This window comes from Balaenoptera ricei, chromosome 6 (assembly GCF_028023285.1).
Source record: "Balaenoptera ricei isolate mBalRic1 chromosome 6, mBalRic1.hap2, whole genome shotgun sequence".
Classification (NCBI taxonomy): Eukaryota; Metazoa; Chordata; class Mammalia; order Artiodactyla; family Balaenopteridae; genus Balaenoptera; species Balaenoptera ricei.
Genome location: NC_082644.1, coordinates 2,569,065 through 2,593,909, shown reverse-complemented (window position 1 = coordinate 2,593,909; position 24,845 = coordinate 2,569,065). Strand labels below are relative to the sequence as shown.

Sequence of the window (24,845 nt, the reverse complement as noted above, 5' to 3'; positions counted from 1 at the left end):
CCGCTGTTTGAAAGTAGCTTGTCGGTGAGTAGATACCTGGTCGTCAGGAACACAGTTTGATTTCTTAAGTTCACACAAGAAGTAGGTTTTTTTAAAAAATTTATTTATTATTTATTTATTATTTATATTTGGCTGTGTTGGGTCTTCATTTCTGCGCGAGGGCTTTCTCTAGTTGTGGCAAGCGGGGGCCACTCTTCATCGCGGTGCGCGGGCCTCTCACTATTGTGGCCTCTCCCGTTGCGGAGCACAGGCTCCAGACACGCAGGCTCAGTAGTTGTGGCTCACGGGCCCAGTTGCTCCGCGGCATGTGGGATCTTCCCAGACCAGGGCTCGAACCCGTGTCCCCTGCATTGGCAGGCAGATTCTCAACCACTGCGCCACCAGGGAAGCCCAAGAAGTAGGTATTTTTGAAGGTGACGCGTCAAGTGACCGCCACGTATTTCACCGGTTCAGTAAACTAACCCTTTTTCATTTGAGGGAAGGTATTGATATTCAGGTTTTTATTTTCTCCAAAGCTAACGTGTTAACTCTGCTGCATCTCAGGGTCACCATCAACTAGACACACTCTCTCGGGGTGAAATCATGCTGATAAGCGCATCAAAGTTCTTGTAAAGAAGTGAGGAGCGTGGTCACGGAGATAATTTAGGTCCCCTCCCCCTTCTTCTAAACTATTGGACTTACTGTATACATTTACTCCTTTTTTGTATCCGTAAAGGAACTTAGCACAGCAAAACAAAAAGTCTGTATTTATTATGAGATAGAGCCTGAACGACAAGGGGGCAAAGTGGGAATGTTACTGATGTTCTGCCGATACTGCATTAAAGTATGAGAGTCGATTATTTATGCGACTGAATATCCTTATCAGCGAGGGGCGGGCCTGGGGCTGGCAGTAGCGGGGGGGGGGGGGTGGGGGGTATTTAGGGTTTACGTGGCTTTTCTTCTTTTCATTTCCTTTTAAAGGCTACATGTGGTTGGTGAAGAAAAATATAGGGGCACGCTGCATTCCTTTTTCTTATGCCTTTTATTTTTTTATTCATGGTAGAAAATATGCAGCCACACAGAAGAATCTAAAATAAAAAACACAAGTGTCTATCCTTTCATAGCTAGTCCAGCTTCCCAGAGGTAGGGGCATGCACTGTTTTCTCTTCTGTAGTGCTTTGGCTGGTTACCTTTACAACCTCAAACAGTGTTTCCATTTCTTGATTGCTTAGCCTTAGTATCAGTTCCAGATACCCAGTGATAAAATTTAGATTTCTTCTTCCGCCTCCCACCTCCTCTTCCCGAACTCCTGGTTTTTATTCAGCATATGATTTTTTATATTATCAGAGTTTATAACATTCCCTTCTGTAGCTATAATTAATTCTTCTTTGCTGTGTGTGGAGATGGATTAAAAAAAACAGCATTTGCGGTATTGCGATTATATAACCATTCGTCACTGCAGTGGGTCTGAATCCATGAAGGAGGACATGTAACCTGTGTCGGGGTCCTGCCCCACTGCGGGAGGGATGGGTCCAGCTCCTAAGTCCTGTGGGTCCTCTTTACATTTCTTTTCCATCTTCGATCATACGGGGCCATCACGTTTCTTGCATCACACGTCATCTCTCTGGGAGTCTTCTGTTGGGGGGTGGATCCGAGGGGTCAGATGGGAGGTACCTCCTCCTCCAGTAATTTTTTTTTTTTCATTTGAAATGCACAGGGCATGAACCTTCCGAGATTTTGTGTGTTCAAAGATGTCTCTGTTTTGTCCACACATACAAGTAACAGGTTAGCTCGCTAAGATTTTCTAAATCATGTTCCCTTAGAAGTTTAAAGGCATTGCTCTGCTGTCCTCTTTTATCCAGTACTGCTGCCAGGAAGTCAGACTTTAGTTCTGTGATGATAAACTCTTTTGCCCTAAGTCTTTTAGAATTTTTTCTGTATCTTTGAAGTTCTGCAGTGCGATAGGCTGTGTCTGAGTATGAATCTTTTTTACCCTTACTAATCCTGCTCGGTGCTTCGTGAAACTGTTGTAGCTGAGATCTTGGGTGTCTTCAGTGCATGCAAAAAATTTTTTCCGTTCCTGTGTTTCTTTCATGATGCTCCTTCACCTTATTGCCTGTCTTCCTTCTTTGTGGATACGGGCCTTTGTAGAGCTCTCTTTCATCTCTCCTAACCCCCCTCCCTTTGTTTGGGGACATACCCTTGACTCCACAAGGAGGGCCATCATCTTGGCTGTTAGCCCTGCCTTATACATTTTTCACTCCAGCCAGTGAAACTTTTCTGATATCACTTGGCTTTCATTCTTCTCGAAGTTCCTCACATTTTCTGGTATGCTCATGGATGTTTTCCCTCTTTTTTAGAACTGCTATAGCTTATTTAAAGAAAAACAACTTTTCGTAAATTCAGTATGACCTTGGTGGGAGGTCACTCAGGCAACTAAACGCACGTGTTTAACCACCACTGCACACCACTGATTTACGACGTCTCTTCCTTTGATTTCCTTGCCTGGATCAGGTAAAATAACCACGAATACAAGCAGGTGCCCGTCTCGGTGCCCTGACCTTCTGTTTGGTTGGTACATATCAGCAGATACCACCCAGGCCGTCCCACTAACTCCCACCGCAGAGCTCCCGGTTGTAGGACACCAGACGCACGCTGCCGCCTTGGACACAGGGTGCGGGGTGGCGGCAGGTGAGGGAACGTCCTCTTCCCTCTTACGTTTGTGTGGCAGGTGGGAAGGGGTGCCTGGAGGAGGGAGGGACCTAGTCATTTCAGTAAATGCGCTTACTGTGAATAGGGCCCAGTGCTGGACCCTGCAGGTGACTCAGGAAGAAGGCACCAGAGACCGTCCCTGCCCTCAGGGCGTTTTCAGTCTCGTACTGTTATCAGTTAAGATCTCAAATGCATATTTTAAAGGTGCAGTAAAGCCCACAGAGAACTATAGGCAAAACCCTGTGGGGTCCAGACGGAGAATATACATCTGTATTAAGGAATAAGGAAGAGGTCGGACAGTGTGGTATTTGAGTTGTGTGTTGCAAGGTGCATAGGCTTCTGACAAGTGGTCTGTGGAAGAGAGCTCGTTAGGTGGAGAGAAGGTTGGAGAAAAGTCCCAGGGCTTGGGAAAGAGAGAGCGTATTAGGGGAACTAGAGGGACTCTAGTTTGGTTAGAATACTGGATACTTGTTGAGAAGGAGGGTGAGGTATTTGAGATAATCGTTTGGGATCTTAAGTGCCAAAGAGAGGGGTTTGAACTGAGTTTGCTAGAAAGGGAATTAGAAAAAGGCTGATCAGGCAGGTAATCTGATAAAAGCTATTTTTTAAGACGATTAATCTGGTGGATCTCTGTAGGATGGAGTGAAATCTAACGGGTTGATTTTGGGCAGCCCGGTCGGCTGTCAGGATATGAAGGTGAGACCTGGCCCCGACCTCAAGGGGCTCACAGCCTGGTGGACGTGAAAACCTGGTTGCTTTGCCCAAAGAAACATTTAGTTGAACAATTTTTGAAAAAGCATATAGATGTATGAAAAAGATTGTATATATATATACAATATATATATAGAAGTTAATCACTCTGCTATACAGTAAAAATCAACTATACGTCAATAAGATAAATTTAAAAAACATATAGATGTAGTATATTACATTAGTAGATTTTTAACTATAATTAATCTATTGCCATAGCCATCTCTAATGATCAATTTTCTCATTATCTCAAATTATCTATTTTTATGAATGCAGTTAGAATGATCTGTTATCTTTTTATGCCATATATATTAAATGCTTATTACAAGTAGTCTTAATTTTATATTCACTGCTAGATGTTTAATCATCTAGAAATATAAAAAATTATATATCTATTGATTAATGGTTCATTTTGGTTAAAAATACCTGTAATTCATATCCTACTGTTTAGTTATTTAGAAAAAGAAGAGTTAAATTTGGGCTTGTCAGGAGTGGCTTAGTTAGTAAATCTTTCCCCTTAAGTTTCTCTTATTTCTTATTTTTGGAGATCAATATACTTGAATTGGATTACTGTTTTTTTTTCTTTTTTTGAGGGAGCTTCAGTAAAATTGCTTGTTTCAAAATAATTATCTAGTGGTATAATTATTCATTGCAAATGGATATTTCTTTTCCTCTTACATAGTCAAATATTTGGAGAAAGTAGGGAATAAAGGCAGTTACTGTTTTTCAGTGACACTCATTTCGCTCACAGAATATTCTCAAGTACTTTTCAAGCATCTTTTTACGACAGACGTAGTCAAAGGTGAAAGAGCTTAGCTGAAATGGCCCTAAGATTGTACTTTTAATGCTTTTTGAAAGCCAAAATCCCAAAGTGTATGGGCCTAGGTAGGGTTTGTTTGTTTGCTTTTTAAAGACCTTGACTGCACCTTCTGGGTTCACAGGGTCAGCTCTCTGTCCTCATAATAGATTATTTCCTAGTGAGGGGGTGTCCGTGCTCTGTGATCACACGCCGTCTTTACGCTCCATCAGCCATCAGAGCGGTCCTTTGGAGAGCAGTGACAGTGACACGCAGGTTACGTGTTACTTTTTCACGGAAAGCGAAGGCCGTGAGAGGAAGGGCCACGTTGCCTCTGCATTCCTGTGACCTGGATCCCGGGGCATTGAGGCCCCTGCACTTGGGTCCTGCAGCTCCGTCACATTCCCAGATGTCTTCTTCCCAAACGTGTCCTCTGTGTCCCCCTCCTGCACCTCGTCCCCCTCCTCATCCTGGAGATTCCGCCCCTAAAAAAGAAACACAGACAGAACCATCAGGAATAAAAGCAGCCTTTCGAATGGTCTGGTGGCTCAGAAGTCATAGAGATCCTAAGTCATCATCTCTTCCTTTGCCTTTGGGCAGAACCCGCCTCGTGAGAAGGTCGGATTTTTCAGAGTCTCCAGTGACAGAGGTGTCATAACCCATTGCAATATTTAACAGCCCTCGCTGTCAGGACACTCCTTCATCCCACTTAAATAATGCATGCATCGTGTTAGCCTGTGTGTTTTCTTCAGTGAATACGGAGCTGACTTACTCTCCCTGTGTGAGACTTTTCTGTTGTACTGGAAGACCGACTGCCCCACGGATACATCTCAGCTTCTGCAGCTCGTCTGTCATAGTATTTTCAAATATTATGTATAGAGAATAGTTGAGGGACTTCCCTGGTGGCGCAGTGGTTAAGAATCCTCCTGCCAATGCAGGGGACACGGGTTCGATCCCTGGTCCGGGAAGATCCCACATGCTGCGGAGCAACTAAGCCCGCGAGCCACAATTACTGAGCCTGTATGCCACAACTACTGAGCCCACACGCCTAGAGCCCGTGCTCCGCAACAAGAGAAGCCACCACAATGAGAAGCCCGCGCACCACAACGAAGAGTAGCCCCCGCTTGCCTTAACTAGAGAAAGCCCGCGTGCAGCAACGAAGACCCAACGCAGCCAAAAATAAATAAATAAAATAAATAAATTTATAGGAAGAAAAAGAAGAATAGTTGAGATGTAGGCAAAATCATCTGTACCTCTCTCTCCGCACCGAGAACCCTGCAGTTGTGTGTTCCTTTCGTTTGTGGGATTCAGGCTGGTTCCCTAGTTGATGGATTCCTAGCCGTCTGGTGAGAGGCCCCCAGTGCTGGTGTGGGATCGGATGACGGTGGACACTTACTTCTGTGCCTCGGGGATGGGTTTCCTTCCCGCTGGGCCCCGATCTCTGCTTCTGGACTGGGTTTCTTGTTTTCCCGGTGTTGCCCTTCTCTTGGTGGCCGGTGTCGTTTGTTACTCACTCTGATGCTAGTGTGGCTTTTCCTCCACGTGCGTACATAGCCACGTATCTGGCGTATGTGGTCATTTCTAAGGTTTTCCCTCAGTGCCGCCACTGGTTATTTTTTAAACATTTTAATATTGAGGTAAAATTTACATTATGTGAATTACAGTGTGGAAATCGTTAAGTGTGGAATTACTGAGTTGTAACACATGTCTACGCCTGGATAACCAACACCCCCGTCAAGGTATATAGAATGCATCTGTAACCCCAGGAATTTCCTCATGCCCTGTGAGGATTTATTTCCAGTAGAGTAGCTTTACCTATTGTGGAAGTCATATAGATGTAATCTGTATATATTTATTCTGATACATGTTTATTCTGATTTCCCACCTGTACGCATCAGTAAGTTGTTCTTTTCATTGTTTACCTACTTTAAATAGCTGAGGCGTCCATTGCTCATCTCCCGCAGATGGACGTTTGGGTTTTTGGTTTGGGGTGTTGTGAATAGTTCTGCAGGGAGCATTTCTGTGTGGCTCTTGATGTGGACATGTCTTCATTTCTTGGATTAACGCCCAGGACTGGAATTGTTGGGTTGTGAGTAGGTGCGTTTGTAACTTTATAAGAAACTGTCGAGCAGTTTTCCAGAGTGGTTGTACCATTTTAGACTCAACCTGTGTGAGTTGTTCATTCTGTGATATTGACAGCATTTTCTGTTGTCAGTCTTTTTAATTTTAATCACTCTGATGGGTGTGAAATAATATCTCATTGTAGTTTTATTTTATATTTCCCTGATGACTAAGGATGTTGAGTTCCTGTACACTTCCTTTTCGAAGCGTCTGTTCAAATCTTTTGCCTGTTTTTCAATTGGGTTTGTTGGTTGTTGTTTATTTGCAGTTCTTTATATTTCTGAATTCAGGTCCTTTGTCATGTATATGTATTATAAATATTTTCCCCTATATGTAGCATGCATTTTTATTTTCTAAATTATCTTTTTTTGACGAACGGAATTTTTCAGTTTTGATGAATTTCAATTTATAAAGTTTTATGGTTAGTTAAGATTTGGGGGGGGAGGTGAGGGAGGTCTGCCTCATCACTAAGATAGCATCCTGTGTGTTCTCCTAGAAAACTTACAGTTTTAGATTTTACATTCGATTCTGGGATCCATCTCAAATTATTTTTTGTATGTGATGTGAGGTAGGGATCAAGATGCCTTTTTCCTCCACGGGCTGCTAAGTGTTACAGATCCATTGTTGAAAAGACTTTATTTTCCCCAATTGAATTGCCTTGACACTTTTGTCTAATTGTCCATATATGCGTGGGTCTATTCCAGTGTTGTTTCAGTTCTGAAACTATGAACTGTCTTTCACATTTAATGTCATGTTTAAATTATGTGAGCATCTCTCTCCACTACATCAATGAAGACACTGGACACAAATATCTAAACCAGGCGGTTGAACTAGAGATCTCACCTGACCTTCCCGTTTAGTATGAAAACCTGCTCCTACCCCCGCCCCCGCCATGTTTCTGGCTCTCCCTACCTCCCTGGGTTTCTGTGAGGGTTGGATGGGGGCTGGGCAGAGCCCCTCATGCAGGGCCGTTCTTCCCCACGACTCCAGTGGCAGGTGGGAGGTTTAGGCAGGGCTGGGGCAAGGGCCTTGCCAGGAATCCAACTGTCTTCCAAATAGATAGAGAGTTGACTTTTTACCAGGAAGTGTCCCTCATCTTGCCATGAATCTTCAAGATGGCAGCTCAAGTTACTGCAGCAACTTTTCCCAATAAATTTTCCTGCTCTCTGCAAAATATTATCATAATTATTAAATGTGATGAAACAGAGAAACTAATATTCGGGGCAATGAGCGACATTAATTTCCTGCATTTTAGTTCAGTGACTGCATTCTCAAGAGCTCTCTGCCCTTAGAAACATCCATGAGATTTGTTTTCTTTAATGCTTTGTCTGTCAGTTGGACAGTCCCGGTTTAAAGGCCATCCAAGAAAAAAAAAGCTATATATCAGCTGTGTGACTGTTTGCTTATAACCACCAAAAGAGCCTGTAAGGAAGATACTTGTTTGCTGTGGCGTGCTGCAGACTTCGCTTCGCATTTTTCAAATGCCAACAATTCACTCAGTCCAAAGCCCTCAGCTGCCCTCTTCCAGGGCATATCGTGGTTTTAGCTGTGTTTCTAGCACACGCTGAAGTGGACGCCAGTGAGCGGTAGTGGCTCACGCTTCTCCAGGGTTTCCTCGTGCACCTCGGGGCGCCAGGCTCCCCCGGCAGCCCCGGGGGACGGGGAGTGGCAAGCCTCCTTCCTCCTGCTGCTCCCCTGTATCTACCTTGCACTGTGCCCCAGAGGAGGTGCTAAGGACGGTCCACAAGGGTGGGTAGCCGTCCCCAAGCAGCACGACACACGCGTGCAGGCGTGTGGTCAGTGTGTTCACAGCTGGTGAGCCTGACCCACTGTAGAATCGCCTTTTAAGCGGCTTTTCCCTTGGCTGTGGTCTTTCCCACTTTGCCATCCACACTTCAGCGCTCAGCCCACTAGTGATGACGCTCATTTTCTCACGTATTCATCCAGCAGGGAGGTAATCACAGGCACTGAGGTGGGTGCTCATGACGAGAGATGGCCATGCAGCTCAGGTGCACGGGTGTTGCAGTCTCGTGGGGACCAGGCTGTGAGCCGAGGGATGGGTGGACGTGAGAACCTTGTGCCCGGGCGCGGGATGAGCAGCCCCTTCTCCAGACCAGGGGTGGGGGGTGTCCTCCCCACGGAGGCCGCGCCCGCTCTGGTCCTAAAGCAGACGTGGCTTCTGCGTCTGGGAAGCGGTCCGTCCTGTTGACCTGCACCCTGAACTTGGTCTTATTTACGTCTGATTCCAAACAACAGAGGCATCCGTCCCAGACAGAAAACTGTAAGTGGGGGAAACCCGACCTCCTTGTCAACTAAGCACGTGTCCAGGTGCTGGGGACCCTCCAGGTAGGAAGGTGGGGTTGAGGGGGGCTGCCCTGTGGCCTTCGGTGGAGGGCTGTCTCAGTCCGTTCGGGCCGCTCTCATAAAATACCACAGACCGAGCAGCTTGTAAACAACAGAAATGATTTCTCACTGTTCCAGCGGCTGGGAAGTCCAGGATCAGGCGTCTGGTGGAGGCCCCCTCCCGGGTCCACAGCTGGTACCTTTCACCGTGTCCTCACAGGGCAGAAGGGATGAGGGATTTCTCTGGGCCTCTTTCATTAGGGCACTGATCCCACTCTCGAGGGCTCCACCCTCTTGACCTAAGCACTCACCTCTACACCATCACCTCTACACCATCACCTTTGGGGGATAGGGTTTCAGCATAGGAATCTTGGGGGGGACACAGACAGGCAGACAGTAGCCAGGAGGCGTGGCACGTTTGAGGCCGGAGGTGATGAAAGCAGACAGCTTCGCTTGCTGAGGGTGGAAAATACGCCGTGAAAGCGTCCAAATGGAGGGCCGTGAAAGTCATGGTTTAGGACATTAATCTGATTGAAGAGGGTAATTGGGATCATCTTCAGATTCCAGAGGCACAGGTGGTGTGGCCAGGCCCACGCTTCCAGAATTACTCCCGCTGCTGTTGTTGTGTCCCTTTGGTTCTCTTCTTCCCTCTCTAATTCTTAGGGGTTTTAATCCCCCAAATACAGGTCTTTCCCTTTGGCCCCCGTCTTCCCTGTAGCACTGCCTATGACACTGTGCTCTGGGTCCCCCCAGGCTCTCCTGGACAAGTAGGAGAGGGGCCGGGGGGTGCGCCTGACTGTACCCCACACAGATGTATTTCTTGACCCTCGGTATTACGGTTCCTGGAGAAACAGTTAGCAGAGTCTTATCTCAGTTTTTCTTACTTTGGAAAACTCAACTCTTCACTTTCTCCCCGGATGTTTGAACATAATCACTTGACTCGAACTAACTTTGTTATGTCTTTACATTTAGTTGAGTCTTTGGTTAAGTACTGGTTAAGTAGACAGTTAGGTATCATCATTCGATTCTGTAGCAGCAAGAGTGCAGTCCAGGGAAATTGGTGAGAAAGCTGCTGCTTCTTTCGTCTCCTCTCTTTTTACCTTTAGGTTTTCTCTCTCTCTCTCTCTCTCTCTCTCTCTCTCTCTCTCTCTCTCTCTCTCTCTCTCTCTCCCCCTCTCCCTCTCCCTCTCCCTCTCCCTCTCCCTCTCCCTCTCCCTCTCTCTCTCCGACCCTTCCCTACAACGTTAATGCCACTAAAACAAGGCTGGAAACTGTCCCCGGCGGATTGCTGCTTGGTCAGGAGATGCACCAGGAGGAGAGGAGGGTGGGATCGTGGGAGGGGTGTGAGGAAGAGGAAGAGAGAGGGTGGGAGCGGGAGGGGTGTGAGGAAGAGGAAGAGAGAGGGTGGGATCGCGGGAGGGGCGTGAGGAAGAGGAAGAGAGAGGGTGGGATCGCGGGAGGGGCGTGAGGAAGAGGAAGAGAGAGGGTGGGATCGCGGGAGGGGCGTGAGGAAGAGGAAGAGAGAGGGTGGGATCGCGGGAGGGGCAGCCGCGGGCCACAGAAGCAGGCAGGCTAGCCTGGGCAGCGCTGTTCTATGGCAGGTGGAAGGGGGGCCAGGTCTGGGCAGAGGAGACGGTTGGAGGCTGGGAAGGGGACACTGGCTTAGCAGAATAAGGACAAAAAAGAATAAATGTGAGTGAAGAAAACATGGTTCTCTTCATTTCTGTCTATTCGCAGCTGCTGTCCTCCAAGTGCTGGTAGATATGGTTGAAGTCAGTGTGATGAGAAAATGTTATGTGGCAAATTGAGGCGGGGGCTTAAGAAAGTGATCAGATCAAAATGCCCCAGCAGGGCTTCCCTGGTGGCGCAGTGGTTGACAATCTGCCTGCCAGTGCAGGGGACACGGGTTCGAGCCCTGGTCTGGGAGGATCCCACATGCCGCGGAGCGGCTGGGCCCGTGAGCCACAACTACTGAGCCTGCGCGTCTGGAGCCTGTGCTCCGCAACAAGAGAGGCCGCGATAGTGAGAGGCCCGCGCACCGCGATGAAGAGTGACCCCCGCTCGCCGCAATTAGAGAAAGCCCTCGCACAGAAACAAAGACCCAACACAGCCATAAATGAATGAATGAATGAATGAATGAATAAATAAATAAATAAATAAATATAGCTTAAAAAAAAAAAGCCCCAGCAGAGTGCTGTCCACATAGAAATATTAAAGGAAAGAGCAAGTGAGATGATGGGCTTCTGTGGGATTATGGCATTCACAGCCCCTTCTGCTATTGCCTTGGAAAAGTACCTTGTAATATTCATCTTGGATGTTTGTTATATTGAAGTGGAAACATTTCAAGTGATGATCAACTCGTATTTGAGTGGTAATCCAACCCAGAGATTCTAAGAACAGCACTTCAGACTTATTCACTATTAAAGAATCAGTATTGTAATGAAATGCTGTTATGTCCAGAGAGATATTTCACTTTGGGGGGGTAGGGAAAAGCCAACATGTATTTTGTGTACGAGGAACATTTAAAAAAAAATCTTTTCCTAAACCATTTTGCTACTTGTTACTCTGTGTGCAGTGCTTAGTGCTCCTATTTGGTTATTTCTTTGGGCCTCAGTTCTTTCTGGAAAGTTTTTGAAAGTCAAGTTGCAACCAGCCAGAGTTTATGCCAATGGAAATACAACTAAACTATTAAATTATACACATTTTATGGCTTTCGTATGACAAGCATATCTTCTAGATGTTCCTTTTAGTAGGTCTTTGAATCTTTTTTTACTTAATGGAGCAGTAAGAAATGCATGAAGGAATTTGAATTTAGAGAGGCTGTCTTGCATGTGTATCTGGGCACTGGCATTTAGCGTCTGTAAAATCAATTGGCAGTGAATGTTTTATTTACCTGTTAGGATCTCAGCTAGATCATCAAGCAGCGCTTTGCCAGATATATTGGAATACACTCGATGGTACGGAAATCGAGTGGAAAGCAGTGAATCAGAAATATTTGTGTGCCGGTCTCATGAGGATTTTAATGCCCTATAAAATACCTGTGTATATAATAGAGAAGCAAAAATTATTGGAGAAGTAGAACTGGCTCACTGGCATAGTTATTACTCTTTTGTACATGAGCAAAATAGTCACTGTTTACCGAAATGTATTTTGGATTACGAATCGTTATCAAACCTCAAATTGCCTAAACTGCCCAGCTCTTTGCCGAGGCCTGAGTGGCAGCTGCAAAGCGAGGTTGGCCGCGTTGCCAGGTTCTCTGCGGCCTCTTGGCTTCTCAGCCTCCCTTTCATGTGTAGCCAAGTGAAATGTGAGCTCTGCAGATACCGGGGCCTTGGCCGGGCAGCAGTTTGGAACAAGGCTGCCAAGGGCCCGGAGGCCAGGGGCCGGGCGAGGCCACGATTCCCAGGCATTTCCAGGGCGGTGACCGAGGGGCTCTGAGGTTCCAGGCACGTTTCCCTGCGAGACCAGGCCTGGGCTCTCAGGCGGTGGTTTTGGCTTCATCCTTCAGACGTTGCATGAGGAATACGCAGTCTTTATTGTTCTTCAGCCGCTTAACCATTTATCCTTCACTTTCCACAATCTGTGTGGCGATCAGTGTTTTAAAAGATCAGTGCATTTCACTGGATTTGAAACCAGAGTGGGGTTCGTTTTATTTCATACAGGAAGCCTTCTTTGGGGAAGTCTGACACAACTGGCTTTTCAGCCTCTTGGAACTGAATTGGAAAAGCACAGCAGAGAAGGACAGGGCCGGGTGTCCGCTGGTGGGTTAGGTGGCCGTTGACCTCGGGATTCTTTCTCTGTGGCTCCCGGTCGCTGGGAGAACCCGATTCACAGGTCGGTGTGAGTTGGTGCGTTTCCGGTTGCAGTCAGGGATGTGACCAGGCTGACCGTAACGGATATCACTGTTCCCTGAGGTTTTGTTCTTGCTGCTCATCGTGTTAAGAATGTTGGATGATTTTAGGAACACTTAGCAGATTTGCTTTGATGGGAAAGTTAGTAAGTCCATCAGGCTGCCGGTGCGTGGAAATGATCTGCAGAGAAGTAAATTCCTTCCCTCCCACACCAGCACATGAGAAAAGAGCCGTCCTGTGGGTCCCTGGGGATCTGACAGGTCTCCCCAGGGAGCGGTCCTGAGTGCCGGATCTGGGTCTCGGTGCTGCGTTCGGCTGGCCAAACAGAGCTAATCGAGGTGGGGAGAAAACCGAGAGGACAGGCCCTAACTGTGCACGGAGCTATGCGTCGCCGAGCCGGTAATAGGATCTTCAGTTAATTCACCCAGCCTTCCAGCTCCCTGCACTGGCCCTGCCAGGGTGAGATACAGCCTCGCACAGAACGCCACCCCTACTAGACAGGGCGTGTCGGTGCGTCTGTAATTTTTTCTGTTCACCCAGAAGATGAAAACAAACGTGAGCTTCGGAAGTGCCCCCTGTGAAGTCCCGACGCCCCCCTAGGAGGAGCGGCCTTTGGGTTGCTACACAGGGAGTGTGCCCTGGAAGTGCCAGTGCTGTGTGAATTCGTGCAAAAGGAGGAGCATCCGGCTGCAGAGACGGACACGTTTTCAGGTGCCCTGTGTCCCCGGTGGCCAGCCCTTCCTGCTGGGCGGTGGCAGTGATGGCACTTCTGCCCCCCGGCCGCTTGCAGTGGTTTACACGCTTTACTTCTCTTGGTCCTCACGGCACCCTGAAGATGAAATTAGGCCCAGAGAGGTTCACCTGCTCAGGATCACACAGCAAGTGAGCAGCTGGGCTGGGATCCCGGCTGCAGGGCTACCCGTCACGTCCCGACGGCTGTGTTCCGAGCGTCGCTTCGCTCCGGGACTTGTCACTCCTCCGGCTCCGTCACTCAGAGCGCTGTTTACTGCTTGTTTATTTACTGTCGTTTCCTCCAGTGTGTCTTAGGAAGTATTGTTGAACTGTGACTACCAGACTTCCAGAAACACACAGTAAAGTAGAGGACGTGGCGAGGCCCTGCTGTGAGGGGGGACGGGACCTACGACCCTTCCCCGAAGCTGGCACGGCAGGACTGCGACCCCGGCTCAAAGGACCGGGCGGCATCGGCGTCCTGCAGGGGAAACCAAAGGGCGCAGCGGAGTAGTCGACAAGGTTCGGTCAAGGCTGGGTGACGGGGGTCGTGTCGTTAGAAGCAGGGTCCGAAGGTCAGAGGGCCCTTGAGGGGTCCAAGGACTTCTGGAAGGCTCGGCCCCGGTGTCCCCCGGAGCAGCTCCTGTTACGCAAACCCAGCAGGACATGGACGCGGCTGGCCAGGCCCCCCGCCCGCCGCGGTCGACAGCAGCAGCCGGCTCTTCCTCTGACGCCAAGCAAGAATACCTCACCAAGAAAAGTTAGGCCAGACGCTGAATCTCTGACTCGAAGCTAAACTAATTTTGCAAAACTATGTTAGGAAGTTCTGTTGCCATCAGGGTTTGAACCACTTTTTTGGAGGGGGCGGGGGCAGGAGGAGACTTTAAAAAAGCTTTAAAAAAACCCAAAAAAACCCGTCGCCGTCCCCCTGCCTGCCCGCCCCCTGCCCATTTTCTCCCCCCCACCCCGGCCGGACTCGCCTGCCTGGCGGGGTTCTTCCCGCCCGGCGCTGTCTGAAGGACACGGCAGTTGAGACGCTCCAGCCTGGCACTCGGGGCTCCTGTGAGCTGCCTGCCCACCTGTGTGCACTCACACTCCCGCCCCCTCCTGAGCATTGCGTTCTCTGTCACGCCGGTCCCTCTGCCCCATGTGCTCCTCGCCTTTGCGGGTGCTGCCCCCAGCGCCCCTGCTTTTCTCTTTCTTCTTTTCCCGCTTTCCTGCTGGCTCCTCTTGTCTCCTTGAAGATGTAGCTCGTGTGTCCCTTCCTCCGGGAAGTGTTTCCTTTTCCCACCCACTCCACCCCAAGACCTCTGCCCTCTGCTGCTGTCACAGCTCGGTCCCTGCGTCCCCGGGTCACTCAGTCCCTGCCCTGTGGCCTCACGACTTCTAGAGCCTTGTCCCTTAAGGGGAACGGCTGTGCCTGTCCCTCTTTCAATCCTCAGCACTCGCACACCACCTGGGAAAAAGGGAAAGCTTGATAAATGTCTTCCGGGTGATGAATAAATGAGTAAGTACGTAAAAAGCAGGAGCTCAGGAATCTCCTTCAGTGAATTACTTTGGTTGTTTGACGTGCCGTTTATCCTCTGAATCAGGGGTAGGCAGCAGTGACCCGGAGAGGCCAGAGGTCGTCTTAAAGTGACACGTAATGCTCAAGAAGGGCACCTCCAGTGCCACCGGAGAGGGAGTATCTGTCCAGTCTATTTGGAGATTAGATTGCCTGGGGGCACACGCACATGTTAAAGCTGTCATTTAAAACCATAAGGCAGTGTGGTCACATCCAAAACCATGTCTGTTAGCATCTCAGCCTGACAGTGGTCTCTAGGCAGGAGAGAGCAAAGGGGAGTGATCGTATGTAGGTTGTAAAGGCTATGTCTGTACGATCACGGGTTATAAACTCTGAGCGGCTGGCAGCGGTGACTGACCTACTCACGCCATTCCAGACCCCAGCACAGAGCCGGCCCCAGCTCATCCTTGAGTCCGCGAAGGAGAAAGAGCTACTGCCCACAGTGAAAGCCGTTGGAAAAGTTTTCCCCAAAAGCCAAACTCTGATTCTTATCTGTCAAGCTTAAGAGCAGTAAATTAATGAATTGTTCTTCTAAGTTTTTCCTCCTCTTTTTTTTTTTTTTTTTTGGTGCTTATCATTTATCCTGTTGAGTAAAGTAGTTAATAGCGGAAATTAAGTTTTTTATGAGTTTTTGAGTTTTACACCAGGAAGCCAGACACAGCAGTACTTCCATGTACTAAAAACCCCAAATAAGGCAAAAGCCCCACTAAATTAGCCTTAGGAACAGAATGCCATCTCAGGGGCCGGGGATGGTCTACTGTTTGTTTTGTTTTCTCTTGGTGACACGTACATATACAGTTTTTTTTTTAATTAATTAATTAATTTATTTATTTATTTTTGGCTGTGTTGGGTCTTCGTTTCTGTGCAAGGGCTTTCTCCAGTTGCGGCGAGCGGGGGCCACTCTTCATCGCGGTGCGCGGGCCTCTCACTATCGCGGCCTCTCTTGTTGCGGAGCACAGGTTCCAGACGCGCAGGCTCAGTAGTTGTGGCTCACGGGCCCAGCCGCTCCGCGGCATGTGGGATCCTCCCAGACCAGGGCTCGAACCCGTGTCCCCTGCATTGGCAGGCAGATTCTCAACCACTGCGCCACCAGGGAAGCCCCATATCCAGTTCTTTAATGTGAGACTTTCTTTGTAGGGCAAAGTGTGGAGTTGACCTTGACTTAACAACGATGATAATACAGTTGAATTTTCAGACATTTTGGGACTGTTCTTTCATGAAAACTCTTCTCTTTCCTTCAGGGAATACCTCAGTTACCATGTGCCAAAGCATTATACAACTACGAAGGCAAAGAGCCCGGGGACCTTAAATTCAGCAAAGGTGACATCATCATTTTGCGGCGACAAGTGGATGAAAATTGGTACCATGGGGAGGTCAACGGGATCCATGGCTTTTTCCCCACCAACTTCGTGCAGATTATCAAACCGTTACCTCAGCCCCCGCCTCAGTGCAAAGCACTTTATGACTTCGAAGTTAAAGACAAGGAAGCCGACAAAGATTGCCTTCCGTTTGCAAAGGTAAAGTGAGAACAACACCGCCTTCTATTTGTCGGCCCTTCTCTGTACCTGGCTGCGTAGACTATGGCTTCTGTCTCCTTGTGCAAAAACATGTGCTGGTTTCGTGTGAACGATCTCACTGTGCTTCTAAAAATATCTGGAGGCAGGCTTCTCAGAGTCACAAAGACAGTAATTTTGTGCACAGACTGTTCTCTGTGAAAGATAATTTTGGTTGATGTGCTGTGTGGTATCATTTTCGTATTTAGGGCCTAAATGTAATTCAAAGCTACGTTTCGGGGGGGGGGGATGTGCGCCACTCGGGGATTTTCATTCCCTGAATTATGGATAACAAAGTGAAACATCATTACTTCCTTATTTTATATGAAAATGTCTTTGCTGCAAAGCACACAAGACTGTATCTACTGAATTGATAAAACGCTTTGGGATTTTGAGCAGAATGCTGTAGGTTTTGGTAAAGAGAAACAGGAGGGCGTACGCTTCAACGGGCATTTGGTGTATTACCAGAGAAGAAGTGAGAAGAGCCTGAAAATTCGTCTGGACCAGGGCTTCAGGGGGTCTGGGTGGGATTTGAGGTCGCAGTTTGTGGGTCTAAACAAAATCAGCCGTCAGCCCCTCGGTGGAGGGGCTGGTAGTTTACAGCTGTCTGGTCTGAAGGGGATGCCAGGCTCACTGGTAATTACCATTCAGTTCATCAGCTTCTTCCGTTCACATCCTGAAGACACGTCATGGAACTTTTATTCATGCACTCTTGCGACTTGAGTCCCATATTGAAAAGGAAATTAGGCGGCGAGCTTCCTGGGATCGGGTGGAGTAACGTTCGTTGTTTCTTCAGGATGACGTTCTGACTGTGATCCGCAGAGTGGACGAGAACTGGGCCGAAGGCATGCTGGCAGACAAGATAGGAATATTTCCCATCTCGTATGTTGAGGTAAGTCAGTCTGTAGAGACGTCAGTTGTGTTAGTATTCTGCTTTGCAAATCAGTCTTCAGTGTGAGTATTCAGAAATCCTCAGGACCACTTCTCAGTATATACCTGCATCGCATGGTTGTTGCACGCCTTAAACTGATACAGTGTTACATGTCCATTATGTCTCAATAAAACTAGGGGAAAAAAAAGAAAGATGAAAACCTAATCGATTAAAAAAAAAAAAAGCCCTCATAGCACAAAGCCCCAGGAATGCACCTGTTCTCAATCCTGGGATGGAATTCTTCTACCCTGCCCAACAATTCCTGATCACCAGGAGACTGTGAAACGTTTGAACTCTGTACTTTGTCCCCTGCTAAGAGCATCGGTGTGTCTGTTGAGTGGGACCCTGGGCTCCCTGCCGGACCCTGTGCCGCCTGCAGCCGTTCTTTTCTGTTGGCAGCTGTGTGGTCAGAGGCTGGTGAAGGTCCCGACTGAGGTGGGAGATGCGTGTTTCTGTCTGTTTACACGTTTCTTCCGTGTGCCCCACGTCTCAGAACTGGGACGGTGATCTGCACGGTAGCCTGCAGAAAACGTGAAATAAGCAATGAACCGCCTCCACCCCATCCCAGCAATAACCAGCCACGCTGCCCCCTTTAACCAGCTTTACTCGGAAAGGTATGGCCAACCCGATTCAGCGAAGTCTTCAGCGAAGTCTTTTTAGGAATATGTATGAAGTAACATGTATTATTTTAAAGAATAACACAAATTAAGAATGAACTAGGAAGTTACAATTTACATTCAGCCTTATTACATCATATGTCATAAACTTTCATGTCCTTTAGCCATAAGACTTTCATGCCAAAAACAAAATTGAAGGCATTTTCAAAGAACGAAAGACCAGCCCAAACAACCGTACGAGGTTAGCTGAGGTCACAGAAGGCTTCTGGGAAGAAGCGATTTCTTGGTGATGTCTGTGTCCTGGGTAGATGTGCATGGAAAAGGTGCATTGTTATGGCAGAAAGGACACACATGCAGCACGAACAGCATGTGCACAGGCCAGAAAGAAAGAGACAGCACAGGTCGGGAAACTGAAAGTAATTCTCTTGTTTAAGATATCAAAGCATGCATCTTCAGATGTAAAAAAGAAAACCCACACCACTGGTGTTCCCGTCTTTTCATCTGAGGCATTTATTGTGGCGTGGTTCTGAGGACAAAAATGACAAATTGTGTCATAGTAGCCAGCGTTCAGTCTCCCCACAGACCGTGAGATGGCCAGCATTTTCCTAGAACTCCCCTGGACTACCGTGTATCCGTGGAAAGGTAATTCAGACCATGTAAAAGCCTTGAAGTTTATCCGTATCCTTCAGGTGTTCCTGTTTATTAAAATATTTTTTCCTCCTTTGAAAGTAAACAGTAGAAAAAAAAAAATGCTTAGCGCTCAGGTAACCCTTCCTGCACATTATTTACATATTCTAACTGCGGTCACGGAAAGTTACACGCATTCCCAAGCATCTGAATCGTTACAGTGAGGAGCGTGGGTACTGCAAGCTTAGTCGTGAGAGCCTGTCTTCACTTGCTGGGTATTAGCAATACTACGTGCTAGCACTTGGCGTGTGAGGTGTGGAAGAGGATTGCTGTGCTTCTGTTACTGGGCAGGTGTAGAATTGCATGATAGGCATAAAAGATCCACCCACGGCAAACCCAGAGTCACCGAGAGTCACTTGAGTCATGAGGATTATTTACTCTGACTTCGGTTGGAAAGATAAACTTCTGCCCAAGTGGAAAGTACTTTCATTCTCCTGCCTCTTTTCTTTCACAAGAGTATTTTCCTCATTTGAACCACAGTTTTGCCAGTTGAGACGAGGTGAACAAATCATCTCTCCCCTGGAGACCGTGAGCTTCCCTTTGATGTCAGGCCATCGGATGGAAGTTTCTGGCACCTGGGGATTAGCATGGGGGTTCAGCCTTTAGGGGAAGAAGGGGTGGCAGATTTCAGTAGCAACCTACCGAAATTCAGCCATTCAGGTAAAGCATAAACTGTCTTACAGGGCAGCCTTACGTGGAGTGAAGGCAGCTAACCATGGGAATCAAAAACTGGGGCTTTTTCCTGAATAATGTCTTTCTCTTGCTCTGTAAAGCCCTTTAGGGTCCAGACCATACCTCACTGTAAAAACAGACTGTGTTACAGAAATCCACTTGTAAGTTATTTTCTTATACCTTGTAGATATACATTTAGGTTTCCACCAGTGTTAGGTGCTTTTGCTTTTTTCACGGTGCTTCTCCCCCAGACTCTTACCCCCCGAGGTGTGAGAAGCTTGTGTGTGATGATGTGTCTCCGAGGGCCTGGCCCTGCTGTGTCCTGTGCACCGTGGTTTGGAGCTCAGATCGGACCGTGACCCAGAGGAAAGCAGTGGTCATATAAGAGAATCTCAGTTCCACGTCTTGTGAGGAAGTGAGTTCAGAACTGAGTCTGCAGAGTGGCGTCTGGGCTTGTCACAGCGGAAGCTGGAACCCCGACTCCTGCTGGGTGGCTGGTTCGTGGAGATGCCCACGGAACTTGCCTGTGGCAGAAACTCTAAGTAGGATGGGCTAGGGGATGGGATGCAGGCCTGGAGCAGGACCTCTGGGGTCGAGTTGGGAGCTGAGTGTCAGCGGTGGGTGAGGAGAGGGCTGAGTGGGGGGACCCAGGGCATGAGAGGCAATGCTGAGGTGCTGTGCCCTCCCTGTCCCTGCTCCCCACCTCCCTTCCGGCTTCCCCTCCAGCACCAGGACTGTGCACCGGGCTCCCCACCTGTATCACAGGAGGTGAGAAAACGGTGACTTGCCGATAAATGACCACTGATTAAAGTACCATATTCTTCAGGGTTTGAGCAGAGAAGGAGAGTCTGGTTGGGGGTGACTAGGGAGAGAACGGCCACGTGAATGTCCTTGAATTCTGCCCCTCGGGTCTCTGTAAAGATGAGGGGTCTCTTGCCTTGATCACCATCACGCTTCCCCGGAGACTCTCCCATCAGAGCCCTGAGGCTGTGGGTTCTGTTCTGTAGGGAAGATAGATGTTTCCTGGGGAAACCTAGGGGACTCTTGGAGACACCGTGTCAGGATATGTGTAAAAGGGTGTATTTGTCAAGGAGTGAGTGCGGTTGTAAAAAGGAATCAGTAGCTTGCTATTTTCTTTGTTCAAAAATATCAGGCTTCTCCAAAACGAATGATTTTAACACCCTCATTAATTCAGAGCTGACTCATTCACATTTCGTGGTCATTTGGACAAAGATGACATAATTCTTAGCAAGCCAAAAGTTTGAATGAAGTAAGTGCTAAATATGGCATTTTGGATGATTTTCAAACATTGCTGTGCATTGTAGGCTTATGCGCTATACATTTTTATTAAATGTGTCATACAATATTTTTGATTCTTAGTCATTCATGTAAACTATCACTTACCCAGTTTTTTCAACAAAAAAAACCGTTTAGCAGCTCTGCCGCAGATGGAGTGTAAAGGTGAGCATTCCTCGTGTGCGGGTGGCGTGAGGTGGGCGTGGCCTGCTAGGCAGCTGTCTGGCTCTGTAGTTACTGCCAGAAGGAAGGGCTGCGTCCTCGGGTTACATCGCTGCCCCGATGTCACCTCTGTGGGCACACCTGCCCTCACCACCTCGTCTCAAGAGGCTCTTCCTCTTCCACCTGCTTTGCCTCACCCACCAGGTGCTGTGATCCTGGAAAACCTTGGGCTCGGAGCCCAGACGGCCTGGATTCCAGTCCTGGCTGGACCGGTGATGGTGGCGGGACTGGTCTCCTCATGTGTAAAGTAGTAGAGCCCTCAGGGTGAGTTCGTCCGGTGGTGCTGTGTGCTGCCTGCAGAGTGGTGAGAGGTGTGTAGGGGGCACTGCGGCCGGCACCACCGCTGTCATTGTAATCACTCCACCGCGTCTTGTCCCCTGTAGCTGTCTCATCTGTGGATGGTACTGTCCCCCAGTGTCCGCCCTGCATGGAACGTGAGCTCCCAGGGTCAGCATCCTGTCTGGTTCACCCGCTCTCCCGAGGTCCCCGCCTGTCACCTGCCCCTGGTTGACCCTCAGTAAACGTGGGTTGAATGAATGAGTGAGCAACCCAAGGACCTTTTGGGCCGACATCAGGAATGAACTGGTTTCAGATGTGGCCAACTTTGACATTTTTCAGCTAGGACTCCCAGCATTTGCTACCCAGCCATGTATTTTCTCATCGGTTTATCTCAGTGATACATCTGGACCCCACCACCCTCAAAGCACAAGGTCTCTCTGGTGACTTTAGGGAGATTGTTTTTTAATGAAGCTGGGTGAATCTTTGGTTATGCCTAGTTTAGAATTTTCCAGACTAAAATAATGGTGGCCATACTCTGTGGATTAGATCCTGGAGTCTCTACGGATTATCTCCCTGATACGTTCTGAGATGAATTTTCACCTGCTTGACACTCTTCCTTTGGCTCACTTTGAGCAGATGTAGGGTGGCCTAATTGCTAAGGATACTCATTCTTTTAAAATAACTATGGAGTTAGCAGTGACACATAATAAGCTGCGCATATTTAAAGTGTAAAGAGGTGTGCTGTTTTCAACTTCCAGAATCAGACAAATCTTGGGAGATATTTCTATGGCCAGGGAACAGAACGGTGTCATCAGCTTTAACTGTGGAAAGTCACGTGTGTGGGTCTCCCGAAGCACCAGCGGCCTTCAGTGGGGTGATAGCTTCCTTTTCTGTGGACATGGGGACTTGGGAGATGTCATCTGTGTCTCAGGGAATTACAGGTGCAGGTTTAGGTATCGGGTTTGAAGTTGCCAAGGTGCCCCTTGAAGGAGCTAAGAAGATCATTGTTCACTTTACTTCTTAGAGTCTTTGTGCTAGAACAGCGGTCCCCAACCTTTTTGGCACCAGGGACTGGTTTCGTGGAAGACAGTTTTTCCATGGGCTGGCGGTGGGGTGGGAATTGTTTGGGGATGGTTCAAGCGCATTACATGTATTGTGCACTTTATTTCCATTATTATTACACTGTAATAATATGATGAAATAATTATGCAACTCACCATAATGAAGAATCAGTGGGAGCCCTGAGCTGGTTTTCACTTGCCACTCACGGATAGGGTTTTGATATGAGTCTGCAAGTAACTGATTTATGATGGTCTCTGTGCAGTCAAACCTCTCTGCTAATGACAATCTGTATTTGCAGCCGCTCCCCAGCACTAGTGTCACCGCCTCAGCTCCACCTCAGATCATCAGGCATTAGATTCCCATAAGGAGCGCGCGACCTAGATCCCTCGCATGCGCGGTTCACAGTAGGGTTCACGCTCCTGTGAGAATCTAATGCCGCTGATCTGACAGGAGGCGGAGCTCAGGCGGCAATGAGAGCGATGGGGAGCGGCTGTAAATACAGACGGAGCTTTGCTTGCTGGCCCGCCCCTCACCTCCTGCTGTGCGGCCTGGTTCCTAACATTCAGCCAGTTGGGGACCCCTGCTCTGGAGAGTAATGAGAACCGAGGATCAAAATCATAGTCTTTGATCTCTTAATCAGAGAGAGCTGATTGAACAATGTAAAAAGATATTCTGTCATTCATATTTTGGGATGTATTCTTTTCCTTTTAAATGCAAAAGTGAAATGTTCAATTCACTGTAATCTTTTCTTTTTAAATGAGAAATGTAGGAAAATTGGGGGGGGGAGTTGGAAAGAGAATTACGATATTGCTTGGCTTCCAAATACCCCTTCAATTCTGAAGTGAAGTAATTTTTATAAAATACATTTAGAGACATTGTTGGGAAGTCAGGAAGGCAGTTGGTTGCTGCGCTAACTTTCTCCCTCCATTTTGAGGTAAATTAATTTCTATAAATGAAATCTAGAGATACTGTTGAGCAACTGGTGAGGGAGGTAAATTAATCTCTATAAATGAAATCTAGAGTTGCTGTTGAGGAACCGGTGAGGGAGACTTACCCCGTGCCCAGTGTAATACATTCGTTCACCTCCAAGTCTACAGCAGCCCTGCTTTGAGTAGCGCTTTCAGCCCCGTGGGCTCTGTCCCGCACTGCGGGTCCTCGTATCCTCTGAGAGCCGTCAGCTTGGTGCAAATAATAGTTGCATTTCGTTTTGCCACAATGACAGAAGGGGAGAGGATCTCTAGATTCCGAATTTCTCAGGGCAGAGGCAGGTCTCTGGACTCCAGGAAAAACCCCTGCTCACTGCAGACAGCTCGAGGCAACCTGGCCAGACCCAATCAGAAAAGGAGCCCTGTAAATTAGGTAAGGATTTATTTAGGGCAGTTTGCGTCCCATCTATTATGCAGCAGCCTCTTTCCAATTTAAGAGTTTCCTTTTGTTTTCCATCAGGAAAACATTCCGGGAGCTGAGATTCTAAAGATGGGTTAATGTTTATCTACTTCTCGCTTCATGAGCAGGCAGTTTCCAGCACTCTGGGTAGTTTCATAGAACATAAACCTGCAGGCGTCCCGTGGAGCCTGGAGCAGAGGCCAAGGGTAATGACCAGTTGGTGTCTAATGTCCGCAGCACTTTCCCCCAGGAGTCCTCAAATTCTTTAGCTTGGCCGTATTCCCCTGGGCCCTCACTAAGTTGGTCTGATGATTGTTCCTGGAAAATTCCATACCTGGGAATTTTCCATACCTTTACAGCTCATTGGGGATGTTTCCTGGTCCATGTGCCTGTGGAAAGCTCACCCTTTCTTCAGGGTCCTGATGAAAACTATCGTTTCTCATGAAGCCATTCTTCCCTGATTCTCCTTTGCAGAAACAAGAGCAACCCTCTCCTCGTGTCAAACTTCCCTGGTACGCAGCTTGTCCATTCTTACAGCCTGGCACGTGCCAGGAGTACAGTTTTGTGTGTATAGGATTCAGTGTTTTCCTGGGAGCCACATTGTAGATAAAAAAACATTTTTAATGATTTTATTTCTACGGTATAATCACATTCCAGAAGAGTTGGAAAGGAAAGAAAGAACCCTTAGGCCCATCACATATAATTTTGGTAAATATCCTTCCATTCTTTTGCCCTGTGCTTTATTTAATGAGACCACACATATGATTTTGCCTTTCTCTACACTATTATAGTGCTACTAACCATCAGTTTTTGTGACTGCATAATAAACATTTTAGGAGCTAATCTGTAATTTAGTTAATTATTTTTCCATTTTTTAAACAAGTGTCTTGTTTAGGGACACCCAGCCAGTAATTGAGAGGTGAATTGTGGTCTTTCTCAGACAGCCTGTGTCTGCCCTAGACCCCTGCCCTGCAGTTGCCTCCGAGGACATGTGATGATGATGGCTAGTCTTCCTAAGGTTGGTCCAGAATCACTGTTATTACCAAGCTTCGCTTAAGAAGTGTTTAGTTCATTTTGATTTTTCATCAAGACTAGTGACAACGTTTCAGGTTTGAACACCCAGAAGGTTAATTTTCAGAAATGATGAACTATTCAACAATTTCAAAGAACTGAGGTTGCCTTTTTTAAGAAAAAAATCACACATTCATTAAAACCACAATATTTTAAGGTCTTAAATTTTATTATTTGAAATTTTTATCACATTGCTTTATACACCCTAAATTTGGTAGTAACTA

The 24,845-nt window shown here is 47.6% G+C and overlaps 1 protein-coding gene and 1 long non-coding RNA gene across 5 annotated transcripts in view; one reads left to right on the top strand and one right to left on the bottom strand.

The window, feature by feature from the left end:
• The window catches only part of SH3RF1 (SH3 domain containing ring finger 1), a 162,782-nt gene that overhangs the window by 91,841 nt on the left and 46,096 nt on the right, over positions 1 to 24,845 (top strand). For all 4 annotated transcript variants that reach the window (XM_059926727.1, XM_059926726.1, XM_059926729.1 and 1 more), the window contains exons 3-4: positions 16,087 to 16,362; positions 17,195 to 17,290. In XM_059926727.1, coding sequence (XP_059782710.1) covers positions 16,087 to 16,362; positions 17,195 to 17,290 — 372 coding nt within the window. The remainder of the gene's footprint in view (positions 1 to 16,086; positions 16,363 to 17,194; positions 17,291 to 24,845) is intronic.
• LOC132368144 (uncharacterized) lies at positions 15,691 to 23,572 on the bottom strand. The gene is made up of 3 exons (XR_009503924.1): positions 23,219 to 23,572; positions 20,710 to 21,117; positions 15,691 to 17,849 (listed from the first exon to the last, which is right to left on the bottom strand). It is a non-coding gene; the product is annotated as an uncharacterized LOC132368144 (long non-coding RNA).